Genomic DNA, 20563 nt, shown 5'->3' with positions numbered 1-20563 from the left:
TCAGTTTCTTTTTATAGATAAAAGTTTTGGGTCATGTAATTATAGACAGTATTGGTAGGTGGACACAAGTTCTTGATTGTTGTATCTTATTAATAAGGGATATTTTTGTCTCTTTTAATGTTTTCACCCTGTGTATCTTGGCTGATACATACAACCTACACATGTAATTATGTATGTTACATAGTACTTGCTTAGTATATTTTCCTATCCCATATTTTTAGATTGGTTTCTATTATAAAATATATAATAATGAAGAGATCACACAGCTACAAAAACTTACCAAGTTTTAAGATTATGCCATTTCTTTCAGATCTTTATTTCTCAAAAGGATCAAAAGCCTTCAACAGAGATGTTTTAAATCCCAAGCTATCAAATAAAAATACAATATATATTAGAACAGTGGAGAAAGGTTATCATAATATTTTGTTTTGTTTGGGCAAATTATAACAGGAAATTAGACACTGGGAATCTAAAAATCCAAGGATACTAACTGAAGTCAGTATTTTAGGTCCAGGACACTGCTTGAGTGGTATCATGCAGACAAATAATGTGGGAAAACTCAAAAATGTGCCAAGCAGCAGAAATAAAAGGAGTGAAAAGAGAAGAAAAAGGTTGTATCTTTTTACTAAAATATGTACGTACTGGTACCTGTACATTGAATGCAAATGTCCCCAAATTCTGAAATTGTGACTTAAAAAAAAGTAATGCTGATAGATAAATCATACGCCAGAGTGAAATTTTAAAATACATTTCATATTTCCAGCATCATAAAAATAAATCCCTCTGTAGGCAATTATCCTAAAATATTTTTTATCAGAAATATAGCTTTAGTAACAAATAACCATTTGATAGTTATATAAACATATAACAGATACGCTCCACATGTGTAATTTAAGTACATTAATATGAGCATTCTTTATGGGTATACATCATATAAAAATAAATCATTTTCATATTTTTTTAAATGTTGGCACTGTAAGTCACAAGAATGGGCTACTCAGTCACTCTCCCTATTTCAGGAAGCCTTTGCATGGAAGGACAGAGTCTCTGTGAAGTTCTCTGGCGAGTAAAGGAGGCGCTGATGGAGACTGAAGGCTGCCTTAGCTCAGAAGAGCTCAAGTCAACAGGGCAGTCTGGGGAGAGTCACAGGCACAGGAAGGGCATAGATGGAAGATATGTAAAATCACATCAGGAAGTTTTGTTATATTGTTAAATGATCCAATCCCCACTCCATCTCCTTCAAGAAATGTTGAAAGAAAATTTTCTTTTGAAAATTTAAAGTCTCAGCACTAGTAAAGCTGACTTTTAGCACTTTCAGTCAAAAAAGCTTATTTCTCTAATTTCTGGTTTTATGACCAAATATCCTGAAGATAGCGTTTTTCTTCTTTTAAAGTGGCCAGGGTTTTCATTGCTTCTAGTTTTTCAACTCCAACCTCTTTGCTTATTATTTCCACAAGGGCATCATGTACATCCTTGGCCATATTCTTAGCATCTCTAGAAAAGAAAATAATAAGATGACTGCTTACAAACAGGCATTTTTACTAAATCCTCCTTAATTCACAAGTCTAATTCCCTTTGACTGTACCACCATAGTTCTTCCCTCCCTCTTCTCGGAACATCTCACACAGATCTCCCAGCCTCACTCATGCCCAGGCCAGGCCTTTGCCTACGGTGACTATTCTAGGAGACAGAGCTGACCACACAGTTCTACAGCTCCCAATCCTCCACAGGCTCCAGGTCCCGACAGTAGGCCAAGGATTTCCTAGGTGTCAGAGAAGCATCTGAGGTCCAGCCTGGCTCCGGCCCACCTGCCGGCTCACCCCTCATTCCCTGCCCTCCACTCTCAAAGCACACAGTAGACTCGTGCTCCTGAAGGGAACCAGATCTCGCGCACACTTCTAGGTCTTTATACACATACAGTTAGTAACAGACACCTTTATTGAGGACTTAGTATGCGCCAGGTCCTTTTGAAGTGCTTCTACATCTTAACTCTTCAATTTACAAGAAAAGGGCGGTACCCCTCCTGGGTGCTCTTGCAGTCCTCTCTGGAACACGTCCAACGTTAGAAACGTCTGTTTATATGTAGCTTTCTCACCAGGGAGTAAGTTGTTTGAGGGCAGGAAGTGTAACTCACTTATCCTCTGATACAGTCTGGATGTGTGCCCTCTCCAAATCTTTATGTTAAAATGTGGTTCCCAGTGTTAGAAGTGGGGCTTGGTGGGAGGCGTCTGGGTCATGGGGGCAGATCCCTCATGAATGGCTTGATGCTATGCTCGCTGTAATGAGTTCTCCCTCTGAGTTCCTGAGAGATCTGGCTATTTCAGAGTGCGGCACCTCCCCCTACCTCTTGCTCCCTCTCTTGCCATGTGAGGTGCCTGCTCCCCCTTTGCCTTCTGTCAGAGTGGAAGCTTCCTGGGGTCTTCACCAGAAGCAGGTGCTGGCACCATATTTCCTCTACAGCCTAAACCATGAGCCCATTAAATCTCTTTTCTTTAGTCTCAGGTATTCCTCAACAGAAAAACTAATATATCCTCGTATCTACTGACATCTGAATATGCCCAAGCACTTAGCCAGCACTCAGGTGTTTGCTGAATGAAGCAAAGTGTCAGACAAGATTCTACTATGTTAGGAACTGAACATGTCCTGGCCCCTCACAGTGAAATTTCTTGAGAGGTGTCTGTCTCACCTGTCTCAAGAGGCTCTCCCCTCCACTATTCTCAGGGAACTTATACCCCACGATCCTGCTCCACTGTCTTCTCATTTGACTCATCAGTAGTACAGGCTCCCTCCCTGAGACAGCACCCTCTTGGCTTTGGGACAATTTTGCTTCTTCAGTAGCTGTTCCTTCTGTCTACTTTGTTCCTGCTTCCCTGATGGACCATCAATGTTCACGTGCCCCAGGGTTTCCTTCTGAGCCCTCTGACCACTGTTATTAATGCTTCCAAGTGCATTTCACAAACGTGACAAGTAAAGCACCAGTGACTGGGAGGAGCTATTTCTGGAATAATGTTTTAAGAGTCTGGACATTTAAGATATTCTCCAAGTTCTCAATGACCAATTATCTGTGATCTGTACAATGAACTCTGCCTCTACTGTTTAGAGGTGCATCTCTAAAACTCCAGCCTGTACTTGACCACCGACGACACTGTCCTTGCCAAACAAAATGCAGATTAAATACTTCATTAAAAGCGAAGGAAAATGTAAACCAAAACAGTGTCTAGAATTTCTGCCCTTTATCGACCTAAAGCAATGTTTTTCAATTAGGAGTCAAAATCTATTGAAAGGACATGAAATCAACTTAGTAGCCAAAGCTAGCTTTTAAAGCAAACTAAATAAAATGGAAGAGAAATGATCAGAATGTGTTATAAAAACTAAACAGAAAATGTTGCTTTGTTTCATGAAACTTGTTTCAATTATCTTTATCCATATGTTCTGGGTCACAACGCCAGTATTTTGTCTTCTGCATTATAGTTGAAAAAAAAAGAACCTGACTTAGAGAATGTGTTAAATCCTAGGAATGTGTTTGGATGAAAAAGTGAATTTCTTACTTCAAAACTCCTTTTTAACTAGCAGAAATTTTTTGAGTCTCATCAAAATAAGCAAATAAGCGTTAAACAATTTTTCCATGGCAATTACAGGTTCCTGTAACAGATCTTGCCTCAGAAAGTAGATCAAATTTAGTAACACAGAATGTTTCTGGGTTTATCTCAACTTTATCACCACGAATTATGCCTAGAAGAAAAAGAATCCTAGTATCCACATTCTCAGCATCAAAAAATCATACTTTTTCTTTCTTAGTTATCAATAGTTCACAACAGCACAAACCACCTATTCTTATACACAACAAAATCAATCTGGAGATTTCAAGTCACATGATTAATGTAGTAACATGAGTGTAATTTTCAGAGGCTAAAAACAGGTAAGAAAATGGTACCAAGAATGTACAATGCAAGCATTAACTTTCACCACTATTTTCCTGATAATAACAACTTCTGGGCTATTAAATATGCCAAAATCATTTCAGAACTATTATTTCTATTCCTGTACTTAAGAATCAAATGTCTTATCCCTACATATCTAGATTATTGGCTTCTCGGTCCTTTGTTTCTTCTACAGACATCACTGATGGCCCTCTCCTACCCGACTTAGGCACGATAATGACTCACCCACACACATAAATATGGCCGTTCTCCTGGAGGAGGATTCTCGCCACCTGCTGGCCATGAAGCTGGATGTTGTCTTGAACATACTTTGCTGGGGCTTCCTCCTCCCCAACAACAGCATCTCTTGAGAAGGAAACCTTTAGATGAGTTAAGATCCCATGCTTAAAGAAATGTCTGAGCTCTTTTCTGAAATATAATATATAATGGATCACTAAAAGGTTGTCAAGCTGAAAAAGTCTGAGAATTAGAATTGTACACTCAGTGGTTGAGTACAATACTGGAATTGTACAATACCTGAATAGATAATCCCTATCCTTATGCCTGCAGCCAAAAAACAACCACATTGCTCCAAAATTTCCATCTGGGTGTTGTTCTTGGAGTTTCTCTCTAAGTGGAAAAAAAAAAAAGTTTAGGTGTGTGATATAAAGAATATGTAAAATCAATCTCTTTCATTAGGAACTACCACCAACAAACTCAGATGGATTTGTAAAATCCATCTCTGCAATTGAACATTCAGTCATTTAATTAGCATTTTACTCTCCACAGGCTGTCATGGCCACTCCAGCAGATGCCACACTAGGCAAGTGTGTGGAGAGGCAGCTACATACGACATACACAAAATGAGGACAATTCAAAGTATCACACTGTGAGATCTAGAGAGTTCTACATTCAATAACATTAATAGCAATTTTATGAATAAATGAACTTGTACTAGGGAAAAGTGGCTCAGGGCTGTGAAAGGCAGAATGTGTAAAGTGTCTATGAAATGGTGAACACACTGATGAGACACAGACATCTGTGATTATGCTTTTGCTTCCTTAAGGAAAAAATTAAAACGAAATAAAATAACTGTCCAAAGGACAGGACTCTACTATCTGACGAATAGTACCTAAGACTTGCTCATTACTTCACAAATATAAACAGAAGTACAATTTTATTTTACTTATTTCATATCAAATACTTCTGATATAAAGTTAAACTTATTAATATTCTGTTGAAAATTACTGATGTTTGAGTTTAATGTTGAAACTTTTACTAAAATTGGATCTCTGTCGCTACCAATTGTATCCAATTAAGGGACAGATACAACAGCTGTATATCATCACAGTATGAAGGTATGCCCAATATTTGTCCCCAACCACATATGCTATAAACCACAGTGTAGCTGAGAAAAGAAAAAACTAAAAGTGCCACAGTAAAAAAGGAAGTTCTAGTACAAAGCACAATCTCTACAACATTGTGTGTTTACTTTTCCCATGGTGACAAATTACGTTATCGCACACTGAATAATAATTTTTTAAATAAAAATTTTACAATCGAAGTCCAATTATCCTCAAAATGACTAAAGAAACAAAAACGGTTACTCGGGAATACATTTTCCCATTAGCCAAAAAAAGAACATACCTATGTTGTAGGAACCCAATAAACGGGGCTATGCCGGTTCCTGGACCCACCATTATGATGGGGATTGAGGGGTCGTCTGGTAAGTGGAAAGAATTTGTTGTTCGAGGAGAGATGGATATCTGAAATATTACACCAAATGTGGTAAGTATGAAAGAAAACCTAGGCAAGAGTATATAACCAAGATGATCTTTGCTAAACAAATCAGAAAGGGAAAATTCCCATCAAAGAAACATCACTAAATAGCGGCACTAGAGTTTATTGAAACCATGAGCACATTTGTCACTACAGAAAGAAGTTTGTCTTGCAAATTTTTCTTTCCTATTCAAATAAAAAATGTTTTAAAAAATGATAGGCATGGTGTCTTTGAGGTAGAACTCTAAACAGATAATCAAATCATGTTTCTTGGTCTATGGATAAGATCTGCTTTCTGGTGGGCAGACAATAGGATATATTATGGAGAAATGTACCCTAAATATGAAGACAATAAAGATTAGCATCACGATGAGGTTGAAAAATTTTAAATAAAAGTCAGGCACCTTAAAAAGAAATTGAGGGGCTGCTCCAAATATTCTAGATAATGGTGCTGTATTTGCTATTCTGGGTCCACTATTACCCAGAATTATTTTTGTTATAACTAAACAAATCATATAATTATCAAAATCTTTTTGTTAAAATTTCAAAAGATATTTCTGAATCAATCTGAGTATGTTTCACTTCCACTTTCACTGTCATATGCAAAAGTCACAGTGATACCGAGGTTTACGAATGACAGGATTCCCCTCCACCTTGCATGGTGGTGTAACTGTATACATTTTAACTTTTAACTCAAGGACAACTGTAGGAAGTAATGATGAGCCTGAACACCATACCTTTTAAATGAAGGAATGGCAAAGCTGTGTCTCATTACTGCTCTTACTTGGGAATGAAACTAGTTAACATTACATTAGCCTTATTTGCTTCATTCATTTAACAGATTTACTGAAAGTATTCACTATGACAGGCATTAGGGATACAGAAATGAACAAAACAACACCCCTGTCTTTATGGAACTTACATTCTAGTGGAAGGAAAAGAAAATAAACATACACATTATCACATATATCCACAGAATGATGGGTAACGACTTCCCATGTCTTAGGAAGCAAAATTACACAGGGTAAGGAAATGATGGGTGTGGCAGTGAGCTGCTAATTCAAACACCAATGTCAAAGAAGGCCCATGTCTACAATGAGACCTTTGACCAAGATCTGAATCAAGAGAGTTAGCCATGCCACAGCATGTTCCTGGCAGAAAAGAAAAACACATGTACAAAGATCCTGTGACAACAGCACACTTTCTACGTTCTGGGGCTCTCTTCCTCGAAGGCTGTGGGGCTGCTTCACTTGGGGGTCTATATGGAGAGAGTATCATGGCAGATAGGAAGAAGAGAGTCAAGCTACGCCACGCCCACAGGCTTAGTGCTCCTGCTTAGATGTGGCAGATGTCCTTCTGTTCACACAGCCAGGCTGAACATCAGTGGCAAGGTTAATCTGTGAACAACTGTACTAGCTGCCATAGTAGGGCAGGGCCTGTGATGGGTCGTGCAAAAGTCAACATTCTGTATAATTTGTAATAAAACACAACAAAAGCACAGGTAATTTCAGATAGTTTTAAATTATATCCTTCATATCTGCACTTCTACTGCATATAGATTGGACAGTCAATAAAAATCTGTTAAAATGGGGAAGGAAGGAGGAAGAGAGGGAGGGAGGAAAGGAGGAGTAGGCGAAAGGCACCCATGCTTAGTGTTTACAATACACGATGGACACACATTGTTTTTAATGTTCTGGAGATCATCTGCTATCTTTATACAATCACCAAGTGACATATACTTGTATATCAGTACTATAATATTTCTTCTCAAAAAAGAAAGTTTCTATAAGGTTCCTAATATTTTGATGTATAATGAATATATGATGTATAGAGAACACAATAAAGCATCTCTCTGTTCCAGGCAGCAGATTGGAAAAATATCAAGCTAAAGGGCAATTTCAAGCAGCAATCATCCCTTATCCTCTCAAGTATATCCCAGGAAGTCTTAATTCGCACTATTGAGGTCTATGAACCTTTCAACTCTACTAACTTAAAGAAACCAAACTTCTCCTAAGACAACACTCCAAGTGAATCACTGATTTCTTCATTACCATGAAGAAAGAGGACTTCATGATAAGCCTGAAATGTTGCTTTATTTCAACCATTCTTGTGGACAACTTTAAATTGTTCCCTACACACATGGTCTTGAAATTCTGCTGAGTGCCGTATCAAAACATAAAAAGATGTCACTGAGTCCAGGTGTAAAGTGTCCATAATCTGTTGAGAAAATCACATAACCTTTTACTCCTAGGTGTTGTAAAAGTATTTACAGCCATATGTCTTCTCAATAATGGCACAAGTTCAGATGTCAGACACCACAGATAACGAAAGCAGAGAAACAGGGATACGGGAATCCTACTAGCCAAAATTGGACAATATAAAATTAATCTTTAGTTGCCCTCAGACTCCCAATGTAAAACTACTTATTTGAGAGGCAGTATACATCTTAAACATAAAATGAGACTGTCTCTCATCACCCCTCTTAAATACTTCCTAGACTGTTCTCCACCCCTCCCCAGGCCAATGTACCAAGAATATCAGCATAAAAGGTCTTCTTTTCCATGAATAGGACAAGCAAAGACCGTACTATATAAAATTCATGCTTTACACATTCAGAAAATACACACACTAGTTAAAGAGTACATGGAAGTAAACAGTTTTCTGCTCTTGCAATAGAGATTTTAAAATTCAAGAACAGCATAAATTTTCTTATGATAGTAATGAATGATGTGGGCGAGACAACATTGTTTTTTCTAATCAAACAAACAGTATGAGTTAACAATGCTGAGGTTAAGGTACTAATTTCTTACCTTAGGAGCCAGGGCTTTCCCGCTGTCTTCGTGGGATGCATGTATGTTTGGCTGAAGAACTGAAGCAACCAACAAGGCCAGCCAGCCTGTACACACTCCCTTCCGCAGAACCTCTGTTGTGGCAGTAGACACAAATTCCACAACATTGAAGACAAAATGGAGCTTTCCTGGGTGAAATAAACTTGAGCTGCAAAGATACACAGACAAGTTTTGAACTCGATATCAGTACTACTACACATATGGGTCAAACCAATCCTTTTTTTATTCAGTTTAGAAATATTTCCTTATAGGCTCTAATCTACCTTCCAAATCCTCACAGAGGAAAGCTATTATTACGTAATTAAAAACTGCCCCCAACCTTCACACTCTCACACCCTACATTTTGTTATTCAAGAAAGTTTCCAATTTTATTTGCTTGCACTAGGACTAGGTGAGATTTATAAAAACTAATATGCCCTAAGGATCTTCATGTAAAGGATTCATTCACTCAATATTTATTATAAAGATGTGAAGAAATCGGGATAAATTCTAACAAATATCCATACATTATCTACTGGTAAGATCATAAAACTTGAAAGTGACTGAAGTATACACCCAGAAAGGAGAAAACTAAAAATTCAAAGTAAAAACATCTTTAAAAGACATCCCTACAAAAGTAGATTTCTTTTCACATTACAGAGTAAATAATGCAAAAGAACTTGAGTTCATTCTTAATTCCCTTTTCAACCAAAAGAATGGTGCACCTTCTTGTATTATTACTGAAAGGCAAAAGAGAGCCAGACGGGAAAATGGTAGAGGCTGTGCAATGGAACGAAGGCCACAGGGAGAATCCTATAAGCCAGTGCTCATCAAATGTTTTTTTTTAATTTTTTTGAGACAGGGTATCACTGTTGCCGAGGCTCGAGTGCAGTGGCACGATCTTGGCTCACTGCAAGCTCTGCCTCCCGGGTTCACGCCATTCTCCCGCCTCAGCCTCCCAAGTAGCTGGGACTACAGGCACCCGCCACCACGCCCGGCTAATTTTTTGTATTTTTAGTAGAGACGGGGTTTCACCGTGTTAGCCAGATGGTCTTGATCTCCTGACCTCGTGATCCGCCCGCCTCGGCCTCCCAAAGTGCTGGGATTACAGGAGTGAGCAACCATGCCCGGACTCATCAAATATTTTATAGTGGAACTTTTCTGTCTCCCCTGCCTTCGGCTGCCACTTAGTGAAGGTGGCTGGGCACACGAACACAGGAAGCACGTGGAGGAGCCTGAGACTCCTAAGTGGGGAAACATAGTGCTGGGCCGTGGGAAGCCACCCCAGATCTTAAATTCTATGAAGTCCCAGAGGACAGGAGCTCTGTGATTCTTCTTCTGCTTTATTATGCCTGATACTGTCTTCCATAAATCAGGTAAGTTTTCACTGAATAAATTAGTAAACTCTAAGGATTTGGAAGCCTGAGTATCCTAAGATTTTGGAGAAACAATGCTATATGTTATCTGAATAAATATTAGTACCTTGCACACGAATATGGTCTGGGTTGAAGTTTAGGAAGATGTTCTAGAAAAAAACAAAAACAAGCAATTATTAATTCACTACTACTGAAAATAACCTTACCTAAAAAAAAAAACAAAATCCATGTCTTATTTAGAATACTCAAAATAAATCAAGTTCTAGTTTTAAATCATAGTTAAGAGCATGTATAAACTTTGTGTTCAAGTAAAATATTACTATTTTTTCTTTCAACTCCTAAAGTTAAAAACCACATAAGATGCATTTTCTTACTCTTAAATCAGTGTTTCTACCCAAAGGCTAATTTTGAAAGCAAAGGCTTCTAGGAATGGGTCCATGAGTTGGCTTCAGACGTGAGGAGCTCAGCAAACCCTTACTGGGTATGTGCAGTTTTCTGCAGGGAGGTGCCCAGCTTTCAGATTTAAAATAAAGTCATGATCCCAAAAAGATTAAAGGCTACTCTTTCATGAATTACTGAAAATACTAAGGCTTGAAATATTTTCCATCTTACATTTAAAATAATTAAAGTGTTTGGTTTTTAAAAAATTATCAAAAAAATTCAGTGATTTCAAAATACGTAGGTATTCTTTCAAAAGCAGGTTAAATAATCTGTATTTAAATATTGAACTATCCACTAATAAACCTTGAAATGTTTTATGTTTTGGTATGTTTTATTTTTAGCAGTCACTTAATTGAAAATTTGAAAAGGTCTATGTATAATGGCATAGTTTTAAACATCAAAATAAGGTTTAGTAGGGTGTTCAACTTAATATCAAGCTTTAGATATTTTAATTTTTCTTAATTAAAAAATAATATTTTTTATAAGTCCCAATGACTTTAATTTTTTTATGTAACTACGTAATATGTGGTATTGTTCCAAACATTCTAAAAGGTAACAAAAACTCTACGAAAAGAATTGAAATAAATTAGTATATGATAAGAGAACCTTCTAATACTACTTAGAACTCCCCACCCTGTGTTCTGTCATCCTATTCCTGCTGATGGTTCTCAAAGACTTCACTGGAGAGCGTGAGAGGGCCAGCCTGAGGACAGGATGGCGAAAAGAGCAGCCTCATTCAGCAACATGGTCTTACCATTTTGGGGAGGTCCTAAGTGGAAAGAACACTAAGAAAAAGGAGGAGAAATCAGGCCCTGACTTGCAAAGGAGGATGCCTTTAATTGTACTGGGCATCGAAAAGGATCTTGCTGGCCTAAGAGTAAAAAGGACAATACACATTTTGGTGTCACCAAAGAAAAATGCAAATGTTAAAGGCATGACTACTTACCACTACGGGAAAGGAGATGACAAAATTACAAGCACAAGAAAGTAAAAAAGGCTTTGAAGTCCTATAAAGCGCTTAGTCTTCACCCCTAGCAAGCATTTTCAATCCCTTCCTGAGAGCCACAGAGAGGACCTAGGACATCGACTGCTCAGGGACAATGCTGAGGTCTCTTCTGTTGGAGTATGAGGACTAGAAGAGTCACTCTGGGCAAAAAAATGGGTTACCTTTCATCTGAAATGGGATGATGGTTCTCTGCCTGGCAGTACCATGAGTATGTTGACTTGCACTGGTACAACACAGTCCCCTTTTGCTCTTGAAGGACCCTCGATCTGGACTTGCTCAGATGGGGGCATTTCTGCATTCTGCACACAGCACAGACTGCATCAGCCTCTATCAATTAAATATGATGTTCGTTAACTTTGAAAAAGAAAATTTTATAGAAAGCTCATTTTTAGACATTTAGCTAAACAACCTTTCTGAAAAAAGTTAAATTAGAAAAGATGCTCAATTCTGAGCCAAAAAAAGAGAGTAACAACTGACTCTATTAAGAGAGAAAATGATAGTGACACTGCTGGAAGGAAAAAAAAGAAAACCAAAAGTTTGGAAGGGGAATTCTGTGACTTCTGGAAGGGCACACAGATGTCACAGCACCCTGAAGACAAGATATAAGATGTTTACTTACCAATCACCACCATTCATTTAGATGTATTCTTTAGGCATAGGATACAAAGGGTGAGACAAGAATAGCAAATTTTCTTTACTACAGAAAGGTGGCCCGCCTGTCAGTGCAAGAACAGCCACCACGGTGCTTGTGAAAGCGACTACTCACCGAGCAGGAGACTGAGCGGTGGCTGGCAAGAAGGGAAAGCGAGGAGGAGATCCAACAAGCAGGCACAGGCATCTCGTATAAAGCGGCTATAATCGGCTGCCCCTTGTTTACTGCACAGCTCCTGTAGCCTGCGCTTTTCAGCACCGTCACTGGTATAGTCCACAAGGGCTCGCAAAAATGCCTACAAAAAGGAGCCCGCCTTAAATTATGACACAATTTGTGGGTAGAGCTATTAGAATATTCAGTTAAATGTCTGCCTGGGGATGCACTCAATTACCCAAGAAAAAATGAGAAAGCCACTAGGATCTATTGTCAGGAGGAGGGAATTTAATTTACCATTTGCTTTAATGTTGAAATGTTAGAAAAATTCCACAATATAAATAAATAAATAAAACTAATAAAATTCTGAATCTCAATTCTCAAAGTCTAAACTCCTGAACAAAACATCAAACTTGCTAATAAGAATTTTTTATTTCAATGCAATTACAAGCTATTAATTACACGCAGACACAGCTTATTTCTCAAGGGCTCTTTACGAACAAAGCACTTCAGTAATTATCTGCATCAAATGTTATGTGAAATGCTAATGGGTACTGCTACTTTAAATTCCATGGCTCAAGATGATTGTGTCCTGGACTTCCTTAACAGGGGGGACAAAATCACTGTTTCCAAAGGAGTCACAGGTTTCCAAAGGTTTGGCTAAAGAATCTCTGTCTAAAATACCCGGACACTAACAAATTACACGTGTTCCTCCAAGTGCCAAACTCAGCGTTGAACAAAAACAAGGACTCAGGAAACACTGCTGAAAGCACGCCCCAAATCTCTGCAAAGACTTTGGCAAGATAATAAAACAATCTACCAATAACAGTTTGTAAATTGTAAAGCCAATACAATTTCCTAAATTAAAAGCTAAAACAGTGACAATTTTAAATCCTTTAACATACTTTTTTCACTTTAGAACTACAAAAACCTTATGGTACTACCACAGGAAATACTGCACTGTTTTTGGAGAACAAGCTGACAAACCTGACAAACATTACTACAATTTAAAATGTAAATATTTTTAAAACAGCAATTCTACTCCAAGGAATCTGTTTTACAAATATACTTCAAGTAAGTATTCAAAAATTAATACAGTACAAGAAAGTTTGCCTTTCTTTTTTAATAGTGAAAAAGCAAAAATGACTCAATTGCCCATAATTACATCAACAAATAATGGTGTATCCATAGTATCCATTAAAACTCTTTCCATCCTGAAATATATAGATTCTTGATTTAAGTTAAAAAGGCAAGTTATAGAACAGCACATGTAATATAGATACCCATATTTTCCTCAGGAAAACAAAATTCAAGTGTTAACTCTGAGTGGTTGATTATAAAATACTTTGGTTTCCTGGGTTATTTATTTCTGTATCCAGAATTTTTCCAATGAGCATACTATTTTTGGAAAAAACCCAGATATATATATATATACACACACACACACACACACACACACAAATATATACATACACACACATATACACACACACATATATACACATATACATACATACACACACACTTTACACAAATTTTAAAAGCGGTAGAGCTGAACCAAAATCGTGACTTAATCGGTAAGCTTTCATTACAGTAAATTAATTCTAAATTTACTCAAATTACATCTCGAGTTGATTATCAGGAAAGGAAGATGGAACATATATATATATAAATATATAAATATACATAAAAATATATAATATATATAAAAATACATATATAAATATATAAATACATATATAAATATATATAAATAAATATATATACATATAAATATATATATATATTTATTTAGAGAGAGCTGAGCCTCTCTCTAAAGTACTTTACTCACCCAAGACTAGAAATGCAATAAACACATTAATAAAATGACACGAAAACCACACGGGAGAGATGGTGGCCTAATTACAACACTCTTTATGCTCACTGACAATACAAGTGTGGCAAGGCACATGTGAAAAATTTTATCCATTAATGGCCACTTCCCGGAACTGGTTAGAAGAAATCAGTTACAAGTAGTTTAAAAAAAAAAAAAACAGTTCCTGGTACAATACTGACATCTAGTGAATTATTCTACCTCCAAGTTAATCTAAAAATTGATTATTACCTACCAAAACCCTTCCATTTTTCCTGAAACATTCTGTTACAGCAATAAATAGTTATTTAGTATTACACAAAGTAGATCTTAACAACTGTAGGAAGTGGCAAATGGTGGTTGGGGGGAATCTTAAGCTCTCATTAGCTTTCTGTCACCAATTAAAGCAGCAGCAGCAATGTGTAGCTGGGTAACACAAGGTCAACTGCAGTCACCTCCATCACTGTGGAATGTGCTACATAGTTAATAACTAGTAAAAGTAAGACAAAGAAAAAGCCCTATTTAGACTAAGAAAAAACCCTATTTAAGCCCTCATTTCAATAGAAAACAAAAATTTAAATGCAAATACAACATAAAAAGATTTGTATATGATAGTTACGATGATAGCACACACCCTTGAGAACTAATATTAAAAACATGCTATCAAGATCACATTTTTTAAGACTGCAAAGGTCAGATTCTAGATTTGTTTAATCAATCCTAAATAAAGCTAAGCATATTTTAAAATAGTTACCTGAAGAAGACAGAAAAAAATACCTTTTTAGGAATTGCTCGGATTTCAAGACACCAGGTAAAAATGAACTGGAGAGAACATCTCGCAGGTATATGCTGGGGTAAGGCAGCTCCTTTTCAGGTAAAGACGGGAAAGGGGTTCATGACATAGAAGATAAAGAATAAAATGTTGTACACACTCCCCAAAACACAATTACTGTAGTACTTTACAGCGCATCAAAGTGCAACATGACTTGTGGCAATGTTTATTCAGCCAAAAAAATTCCCCAAAATGAATACAGTAAAAAAAACTCCACCTTACAAAAACATAAAAAGACTATAAATTCAAGACAGGCCAAATAAAAGAAAGGAAAATTATTTAAAATTAAGGAACAAAAAGCTAAAAAGACAGCAGTACTCCATTAGCATTATTATTCTCAAAAAATCAATTTAGGACTACTTCAAGATTCTAAGTAAATAATATATTTATATTTTGAAAAATAAATAACTTCTCTTAATTATGGAAAAAGCAATTATTTTATATAATAAATGAGCAAAAACAAACATACTATGAGAAATAAATATAACAGGAAAAGAATTTTTAAAAATAACCTAGGCCAATGCTTCTCAAAAACTACATTTACACTCAGTTTTCATGTCCACAAATGTCCAATAATCAGAACATCCATTATCTTCTTATTCAGTGTAATTAACATGAAAGTTAAGAAACTAGCAATACCAGTGTATGCCTGTGTTCCCAGACCCTGATGCGCAGCTGAGCCCCAGGCATCTGTGCGGCCACCACACAGGACCCTGAACCTTAGAGCCACACTCTCACCATCAGCTCCAGTCCACTGGCCCACAACACCCCAACGTCACAGCATCAGGGCTGTTACCTTTCTTCTTTGTGTCTGCCTTTATTTTCAAAAGGACGCAGTGCTCTCTTTTATCTTCAAGCTGCAGTCTTTGGAGTAGGCTTTGTACCTCAGAATCACTGTTAGGGCAGATCACGCTGAAGGCATCTCCAGGCTGATAGGAAAAGTCTGTATTCTAGAGAAGAGCCAAATTGGAAAAAAAAAAAAAAAAAAAAATACATTATATGTGTTACATAGTTTAAGCTGTAGGGTAACAAAAATATAGTTTTCAATATTATGATTTTAATATATGAACTCAGAAAACAGAATTTCAAAAAAAAAAAAAAAACACAGTTGTTTTAAAAAATAAGCCCAACTAACCAAATAAACATACTTTCATCATTAGCAGTTACCATTAAAAAGAAATCTGGTAGTTATCCAGTGTTTTGCCTTTTATCATACTTAAAGAATGGAAGTCAGACCTTCCTTGTTCTCTACAAAGTAAGGTCCTATGGTGTTTTCAATAACCCATGTAAATATAAAAATCCCTCTTACAAAAACATACATGCACACACACACGAAAACATATATTATGACCAAAAGCTAATTATGGTCAAATGCATTGGTTTTCAATTTTCTTCCCCTTACTTTACTCTTTTCCTTTAGGGGACAGGAAAGGGTACTTTATTTCCTTAAGTATAAAACATTACACCATCTGGCTTGATATTGGTTGTGAGCAAACATGGATTGAAAAAGCCACCACTTCCCAAGTCAAGTCTATTACTAGGCCCACTGCCTCTATGCCCCAGAGTGATACAGATGCAGGCCAGGGCTCTGGGAAGGAGCCTCTCACAATGACACAAGCTCACATTTCTTGGCTAGCAAGGGAGACAGACTGGACTAAGCACAGACCAACCCTTGCCTCTTTATGACAAAAATGTAAAATACCAGAATAAAAAAATATTTTGGTGTACATAGTATTAATATTTATGGATGCAAAACCATCTAGTTTTGGCACATTGTATTTTTTTTTCTGCCAGGAAGTTTGATTAAATCTACACAGACAGCCTTAATGTGCCCTTGCTTTTCTGAAAGAACAACCCACTTAACCTCTCAAGACTTTCATAAAATAAACGGTTGAGCTAAATGACTTTGAAGAGGTACTCAAACACTTGTTTTAGGATTATCAGTCAGTTTCTTAACCTAAGGTCGATGGATTCCAGCAGGGTGTGGAGGGTAGGAAGGGGGCCCATGGAGGGGGTGCATAGAGGCACAGCTCAGACTAAAACTGTATGTAAATGTTTCTGTAGAAGTTGGCCCTCCATATCCTCAGGCTCTCCATCCTCAGAATCAGCCAAACCTGGATGGAAAATATTTGGGACGGAAAAAACAATAAAAAATAATAATAAAAATAATGTAAACTTAAAAATACAGTATAGCAACTACTTACGTTGTGTTAGATACTGTAAGTAATCTACAGATGACTTAAAGTGTAGGGGAGGATGTGCATAGATTATATACAAATACTCTAACATTTTACATAAGGGACTTGAGCTTTGAGGACTTGGGTATCTGAAAGGGGTCCTGGGACAAATCCTTCGAAGATACTAAGGGACAAGTGTAATCATTTTTCGGGAAAGTCCATAATTTTTTCCAAATTCTCAAGAAATCAAAACCACTGCTCTGAGGAATTAACCCTAACCTGCCTGTCTAGGTTCTACTCCTTTTCTTTTTTAAAAAAAATCGAGGCAGGGTCTCACTCTGTCACCCAGGCTGGAGTGCAGTGGCACAATTACAGCCCACTATAGTCTCAACCTTCCAGGCTCAAGTAGTCCTCCCACCTCAGCCTCCCAAGTAGCTGGGACCATAGGTACACGCCACCATGCCCAGCTGCTTATTGTATTTTTTTTGTAGAGACAAGGTCTTGCCATGTTACCCAGGAACTCCTGGGTTCAAGTGACCGCCTTCAGCCTCCCAAAGTGCTGGGGATTATAGGCAAGAGCCACCTCGCTTGACCTTAGGCTCTATTTCTAACTTCCTGGCTGACCTGAGTGGACAGCTTCCTTTCCTGGGCCTCTTAGATATAAAATGCTGTTCTGAGCCCATTATTCTTTCATGGCTTATTGAGTCAGCCAGCATCTTCCTCTCAGGCTGAATCTCCTCCAGCCATTCTTCACCCTAGCCCTCCCCTGAAGTGGAAAGAAAATAGGTGTGAAAATACAAGAGAGAAAAACATCATGGGTCAGGAATAAAACGGCGAGATGTCCTGTCAGAGACCTCTCATTCTTCTGAGCATATATAACCAAGCACCACACAACTCGGCATATGTAACCAAGCACCACGCAACTCAGCATATGTAACCAAGCACCACGCAACTCAGCATATGTAACCAAGCACCACGCAACTCAGCATATGTAACCAAGCACCACGCAACTCAGCATATGTAACCAAGCACCACGCAACTCAGCATATGTAACCAAGCACCACGCAACTCAGCATATGTAACCAAGCACCACGCAACTCAGCATATGTAACCAAGCACCACGCAACTCAGCATATGTAACCAAGCACCACGCAACTCAGCATATGTAACCAAGCACCACGCAACTCAGCATATGTAACCAAGCACCACGCAACTCAGCATATGTAACCAAGCACCACGCAACTCAGCATATGTAACCAAGCACCACGCAACTCAGCATATGTAACCAAGCACCACGCAACTCAGCATATGTAACCAAGCACCACGCAACTCAGCATATGTAACCAAGCACCACGCAACTCAGCATATGTAACCAAGCACCACGCAACTCAGCATATGTAACCAAGCACCACGCAACTCAGCATATGTAACCAAGCACCACGCAACTCAGCATATGTAACCAAGCACCACGCAACTCAGCATATGTAACCAAGCACCACGCAACTCAGCATATGTAACCAAGCACCACGCAACTCAGCATATGTAACCAAGCACCACGCAACTCAGCATATGTAACCAAGCACCACGCAACTCAGCATATGTAACCAAGCACCACGCAACTCAGCATATGTAACCAAGCACCATGCAACTCAGCATATGTAACCAAGCACCACGCAACTCAGCATATGTAACCAAGCACCACACAACTCTTTCTGCACATCTTGACAATATTACTGTGCTGAGAAATAAATTTTGCAACTTACTGAAATGTCCAATTCTACCAGCAGAGTGGTTTTTATGGCATCATTCGTAGTAAGTTGAACTGCCTTTGAAATTGGAACTTGAAAAACTGGATCTGCTGAAGTCACAGATGCTTGGCTTTCCTCCTTGAGAAACAAATGTGACAAAATGTAAGTGCAATGTTCAATTATACCCTTCTTTCACTTAGTGACTACAGAAGATCCATAGGGGCTTATAAAACTTCCTGGCTACTCAGTATTCATTTCCAAGGTAAATGAGGGCAGACATACGGAGCTACCTTTTCAGAAGAGAGAAGCTCAATTCTATTTCAAACTCTTTATCTATTAGACATTAGAATTTCTGAAATACACATAGAAAATAAAAATACTGGCATGTTCATGTAAAGATCTAGTAGTTTTCCTAATAAACGATGTAAAGGGAAACAGTATGTATGCAAATGTTTCAGGAAGGAGAGGAGATCTTGAAGAATGTGAAGGATGTTTAAGAATGCAACATGTGTGTGTAGATGGTCACAGGAACTCCCTAGCGTGGGGCAATTGCTGTTCATATGGCTGCTGAAATATGGCTAGTGTCACTAAGAAACTAATTCTTAATTTTAACAAATGTTCACTAATTTAAATTTGAGTAGCTATATGTGGCCAGCAGCTCCTGTACTGGACATAGTAGGTCTTGGAAAACTGCAAAAAATCCCAATTCTTTATAATACTCCCTACTCCTTTTCTATATTCCTAAGTTTAAAAACAAAATATTTTAACAGTGCTAGTCAATTAATTGTGGATAAGTGGCTATATGGGAAAGCTGGGATGAAGGTCAGTTCTGGGCGTCTGGGAGCCATAATGTGGGGGTACTGAGATGTACCCCTAAGAAGACTGCCTTCTGCAAAGGCTATGGCAGTGCTGACAATGACTATCTCTGCCACTTGCAAGAACCACTTCAGCATTCTCAGGTCACACCTTGCCCCTGCCCACACCTCCTTTCAGGATGTGCCCCAACCCACATCCAATGTCTCATCAAAGACTACAAAGGTCCAGCCTCTTCGTTCCAACTTAGGACAACTCTGAAGACCCACCAGCTCCAGAAAACCCTGTGGGATTGGCTGAGGCCTTTGCTGAGACTGCACAGCAGCTCAGCTTCTCACTGTGCCCAATTCTGCTTCCATCCCTCCATGCCCAAAGATGATGCTGTCAAGAGGATGCCCTAAAAACATCTCATTGTTTGATTCCTGGGAACCAGCCTGTGACAGTCAGTGCCAGGGTAGCCTGGGAAAGATGCTAAAATGGAGTCTGGAGCTGGATCATCTGCCTGTTTGACAATGAGAACACCACACCAGTGAGAGAGCAGACAGATGGCACTGGCACACAGCAATAATGCAACTGTAAGTAGAAGGGAGAGCCAGTGGAAGCAAATGCATTACCTTGCAAGATCCATCAGGTGCTTGAGAACTATAGAGAAACAGTAGAAGAGAAGACTGGTGGGACTTGGGGGGCTACTGCTAAAATTCACTCACACTTGAAAAAAAATGCAAAAAGCTTAAATGACAAATCACCAATTAAGAACTAAGTAAAACTAAAATAGAACTAAGCCAGGGGACATCCTCAGGAGCTTAGAAAGACACAGTCATCTCATGCAGCCCATGACAGTGAAGGCAGAGAAAGCCAAGGACTAACTGGGAAAAAAATCTTGAATACTCAGATTCCCTTAAAAATCCTGACTACCTAGAATCCCTTAAAAATCTTGACTACCCAGAACCCCTTAAAAATCTTGACTACCCAGATTCCCTTAAAAA

General features: G+C 38.2%; 1 protein-coding gene across 10 annotated transcripts in view; it reads right to left on the bottom strand.

The window, feature by feature from the left end:
- Nucleotides 1-284: 284 nt before the first annotated feature.
- MTRR (5-methyltetrahydrofolate-homocysteine methyltransferase reductase) overlaps nt 285-20563 on the bottom strand; it is a 32710-nt gene continuing 12431 nt past the window's right edge. For all 10 annotated transcript variants that reach the window (XM_054487695.2, XM_054487696.2, XM_054487698.2 and 7 more), the window contains exons 6-15: nt 18780-18902; nt 15636-15789; nt 14785-14873; nt 12117-12297; nt 10010-10052; nt 8510-8696; nt 5568-5686; nt 4458-4550; nt 4167-4349; nt 285-1494 (exon numbers count right to left, since the gene is read on the bottom strand). In XM_054487695.2, coding sequence (XP_054343670.2) covers nt 1350-1494; nt 4167-4349; nt 4458-4550; nt 5568-5686; nt 8510-8696; nt 10010-10052; nt 12117-12297; nt 14785-14873; nt 15636-15789; nt 18780-18902 — 1317 coding nt within the window. In that variant the 3' untranslated portion in view covers nt 285-1349. The remainder of the gene's footprint in view (nt 1495-4166; nt 4350-4457; nt 4551-5567; nt 5687-8509; nt 8697-10009; nt 10053-12116; nt 12298-14784; nt 14874-15635; nt 15790-18779; nt 18903-20563) is intronic.

The sequence above is a fragment of the Pongo pygmaeus genome, chromosome 4, assembly GCF_028885625.2.
Source record: "Pongo pygmaeus isolate AG05252 chromosome 4, NHGRI_mPonPyg2-v2.0_pri, whole genome shotgun sequence".
NCBI lineage: Eukaryota > Metazoa > Chordata > Mammalia > Primates > Hominidae > Pongo > Pongo pygmaeus.
The sequence above is the reverse complement of the archived record's forward strand: the minus strand, read 5'-3'. Positions and strand labels throughout refer to the sequence as shown.